The 3920-nt window shown below is 48.9% G+C and overlaps 1 protein-coding gene across 2 annotated transcripts in view; it reads left to right on the top strand.

The window, feature by feature from the left end:
* The first annotated feature begins 40 nt into the window (after window positions 1-40).
* Window positions 41-3920, top strand: part of REXO5 (RNA exonuclease 5) — a 29032-nt gene continuing 25152 nt past the window's right edge. For both annotated transcript variants that reach the window (XM_019649846.1, XM_019649847.1), the window contains exons 1-5: window positions 41-126; window positions 386-527; window positions 1413-1525; window positions 2508-2634; window positions 3631-3727. In XM_019649846.1, coding sequence (XP_019505391.1) covers window positions 390-527; window positions 1413-1525; window positions 2508-2634; window positions 3631-3727 — 475 coding nt within the window. In that variant the 5' untranslated portion in view covers window positions 41-126; window positions 386-389. The remainder of the gene's footprint in view (window positions 127-385; window positions 528-1412; window positions 1526-2507; window positions 2635-3630; window positions 3728-3920) is intronic.

Genomic DNA, 3920 nt, shown 5'->3' with positions numbered 1-3920 from the left:
GCGACCACCACTTCCGGTCCGCCCTAACGGCTGAGCCAGTTGCTTCGGCGGCGGTTACAGCGACGGTGGGGCCGGCGGCGGCGGCAGCCTGTGGTCTCCGCGGGGCTTGTCTTCGGCGATCTCGGGGTCCGAGCGGTGTGGGGAGCCGCTTGGCGAGCGGGGGCCCCTTTTCCCTGTTTCTCCCCACGGGCGGAGGCGCGATCGGCGGTTAGGAAACCGTTTCGAATCCGGCCCCGCGGCGCGGCCGGCAGAGCCGTTAGGCGGCGAGATCGTGGGCAGCCTCGCTTCTCGGGGCGGGCGAGAGCGACCTGGGCACTGAGGGGAGGACCCGAGGGAACCCGGGCGCCGGGGCTTCCTCCGCTCTAACCGATCTCTCTCGCCACAGTCTCATGGAGCCGGAGCAGGGAGAGACGGAGAGGCGCCCCAAGCGGGTCCGGAAGAGGAGGCAGGCCCCGAGCGAGCTGGGCGGGGCGGCCGAGGCGATGCGAGCCGGCTGGCAGCGCGCGGCGAGGCTTCCCCTGGTCAAGGTGAGCGGCGGGCGGCCCGAGGCCTCGTGGGGGGCCCCGGCCGCGGGTCGGTAACGTGGGAGCGGTGACCAGCTGCGGCCCGTCGCGGGGCTGACAGTGACGGCTTCAAACGGGCCAAGCGCCCGGCACGCGAGAAGAAGGTCCACTCCCCACGTGGTGAGCGAGGGAGGCCTCCCGGGCGCCAGGAACGGCGCCAGGCTCCGGGATTATCCCCGGGCGCGGACACGCGGGGTTCCTGCCCTCGTGCAGCTCCCGTTCCAAGCAGGGGCGTGCGAGGCTGGGAAGCAGCAACCCTGCCGGCCGCCGCAGTCCGCTGTCAGCCACGCGTGGGGCGCGGCCCGAGGCACCTGGGCGAATGCCCGGCCTCTTCCTTTCCAGTGGAGAGAGAGCGCGCCAGCAGATAATAGGATAAGTGCTGGATGGAGCCGGTTAGAAAGAAATTAGGGCTATCAAAACGTGTTTTTGTTAAAATAGGATTCCTTCCTTTTTTTTTTTTTTTTGCTTATCAGATTGGCAGAACCATTTTTTAAAGGTTAATGGGGTAAGAAGTGTAAGGAAATGGACAATCTCATCACTTTTTTTCTTAATTTGGAAACAATCTTAAACTTACAGAAAAGTTGCGAGAACAATACCAAAAAGTGCCCCCAGCCAACATCTGTAGTAGTTGCCATGTTTTTAGTATGTTTTAGTAGTTTAGTGTATGTTTTATACAAAGAATCCTACGTGACCACAATGTTGTTTTAGACCTTCCTTTCCAATGAATTAGAAAGCCTTATGTCTGGATATATGCTAAAGTAATCAGAAACTGGAATATTTTAATACTGTGCCCTGCTTTGTTGCTATTCCTCATAATCCTAATTTCTTAACCCCGCCTTGTCTTTACAGAAACCACGCTTATCTACCATCTTATTTACTGAAAACTGTGAAGTAACCCATGACCAACTATGTGAATTGCTGAAGTATGCAATTCTGGGCAAATCCAGCGTTCCTAAACCCAGGTACAAGACAAACTTAAATGGTGGGTATAGACCTGAGGTTTCAAACTGGCGTCTAAAGGGCCATATCTGCCTTAACTGACATGTCTTGTTTGCCATCCAGAATGTCCTAAAAAATTTTATGATAGTGGCCAACAATTTTATTAGGGAATTCCTTTATAAAAATCCAGATTTTTTACTTCTTCAAAAACTCAGAGATCTGGCATCTGTCCCTATATTCCCTCAGGGCAACAAGTTGCTAAAGCTGAATGGTGGCTTCCCCCTCTAGATCGGTCACGTGCACTTCAGTGTCCCACCTGGCCTGCTTCTCTTATTACAGTGTCTGTCTGGCCGCCAGAGGTATTTTGGTTTATAACCCCCAGTGGAGACCCAACTGAAATAACATAACCAAATGTTTTTTTCTTCCTGTCAAAAATAAAGGGCAAAGAGAATTTTACTCTTCTGATCCCCTTAATGCCATTATTAAATATCTAATGAACACTGCTTTTGTATATGGACCAATAGAGCGGTTTTCAAAGGCACACATCTGTCTGGGGGAGGTTGGCTAGACAGATACCTCAAAAACCATCTCCTACGTTGACAAATAAGTATTGCCCCTGGTCTGTCAGTTTATCTGAAACTGGGTGTCTTGCAGCCAGTCCAGATTACCTGCCAAGGAAGAGCCTCGAGCAGTTTGGGATCTTGTAAAGGGAGCTCAGTTCCTATTTTAAACAAATCTGAATTTAAGATTTGAAGCAAATCTTAACAGGATTTTAGATTTGAATACATTGCATTTCACATGGTAGTCTCCTTGATTTGAAGCTAACAATCATTATCTCAAGAGATCTTGACTTGACTTCTGTGCAGTGATAGCTGTTTTCCATTCCTAGGCAGTGAGTGGTGACAAGCGTTAGCTGTTGCCCACTGCTTCCCCCTACACTTCCCTTCTGTCTGCCTGTAACTGACTTGCCGGTATCTTATCTGTGTTGGTTTGATTTTTCAACAGCTGGTGTCAGCTTTTTCACCAAAACTACCTGAACAACGTAGTGATTTTTGTACTACAGGGGATGAGTCAGCTACACTTTTACAAGTTCTATTTGGAGTTTGGATATCTCCGAAAGGCGTTCAGACACGTAAGTTAAAGAACCCTTGTGTTGGGGCCTGAGTCCAGCCCTCCCCACCAGAGACCAGTGGAGCGCCTCAAACGGGGCTCTTTGCAGCCTGAGTGAACAAGCAACGGGTTGTGGAGCAAAAAGGACCAAGCTGCAGAGCTGTAGTGTTGAGATTGGGTTTGTCTCTGGTTTTCTTTGGAAATCTAGACAAAACACTTATTCCCAGATTACAGCCTGTAGTTCCCAGCCTGATTGCGTCCTATTTCATTTGGGCTATGGTGTTTCCAAAAATGGTAAAATTTACGTGAAATCAGCTTTTTGGCCTCTCTTGACAACATCACAAGATTGAGCGCCTTTAGGACAGTATCTGCAGCTAAAGAGAAGAGGCACGTGCTGTCCTTTGTCCCTGGCTGCCTTTCTCTAGTGGACTGTTTTCACCCATTTCCCCCTGAGGGCATTTGAGTTGGTGCGCCCTAATTTAATCTCCTTGGGTCTCCATTTCTTTTCTGCTTCCATTTATTGAATGCTCCCTACATGCTAGGTCCCACATTATTCATGCTGTGAGCGGCATCTTTAATTCTCACAGCAGTCCTGTAAGAAAGAGATCCTTTCTTATTCCCATTTTATACATGAGGAAACTGAGTAACTTTTCCAGGTTACAGATGGTAAGCAGAACTGGGATTTCAGCCCAGGTGAGCCGAAGGCTGGAGCCCTGGACGGCTTCTGTCCTCACCATCTGGCGTGCTACCCACTGAAGTAATAGACAGGGAAGTGTTTGAAAAATAAAAGGGACTTTCCTTTTCTAAGTTAGACCTTGCTGGAATGTTTGTCTTTCTTACCGTGTGTAATCAGAGATGCCAAGTAAATTTCTGGGATGGGATAAAGGCAGCTCCGCTTACCTGTAAGGAAACAGTCCTCATCTTACACACACAACACAGGTCCAGACCTCTGGCACCGAGCTGACAGTATTTTAGCTGCTTTCGAGCATTTTTGTAAGATCCTGTTATGTATTTTCAGAAATTCCGCTTGCCTTCTCCATCATCTGATTTTCTAGCTGAGATCACTGGGCTGCAAAAGAAAGAAGCAACTGGGGATTTGTCCACGACGAGCACAGGTAAGGCTGTGACTTCACTTTGATGATTTGCTCATTCTAAAAGGTACTATGGATATGCTTGTAAGTAGGTTTATTAGTCAGTATTATTCTTGCAAGCAACAAAACTCAATTCTCACTTAAGCAGAAAAGCAATTTTTTTTTTTTAAGGGAAAAATGGACAAGTACCGCGGGAGATTAAACAACAGAAACTATA

Source organism: Hipposideros armiger, unplaced genomic scaffold (genome assembly GCF_001890085.2).
Source record: "Hipposideros armiger isolate ML-2016 unplaced genomic scaffold, ASM189008v1 scaffold_135, whole genome shotgun sequence".
NCBI classification, from domain to species: Eukaryota; Metazoa; Chordata; class Mammalia; order Chiroptera; family Hipposideridae; genus Hipposideros; species Hipposideros armiger.
The sequence above is the reverse complement of the archived record's forward strand: the minus strand, read 5'-3'. Positions and strand labels throughout refer to the sequence as shown.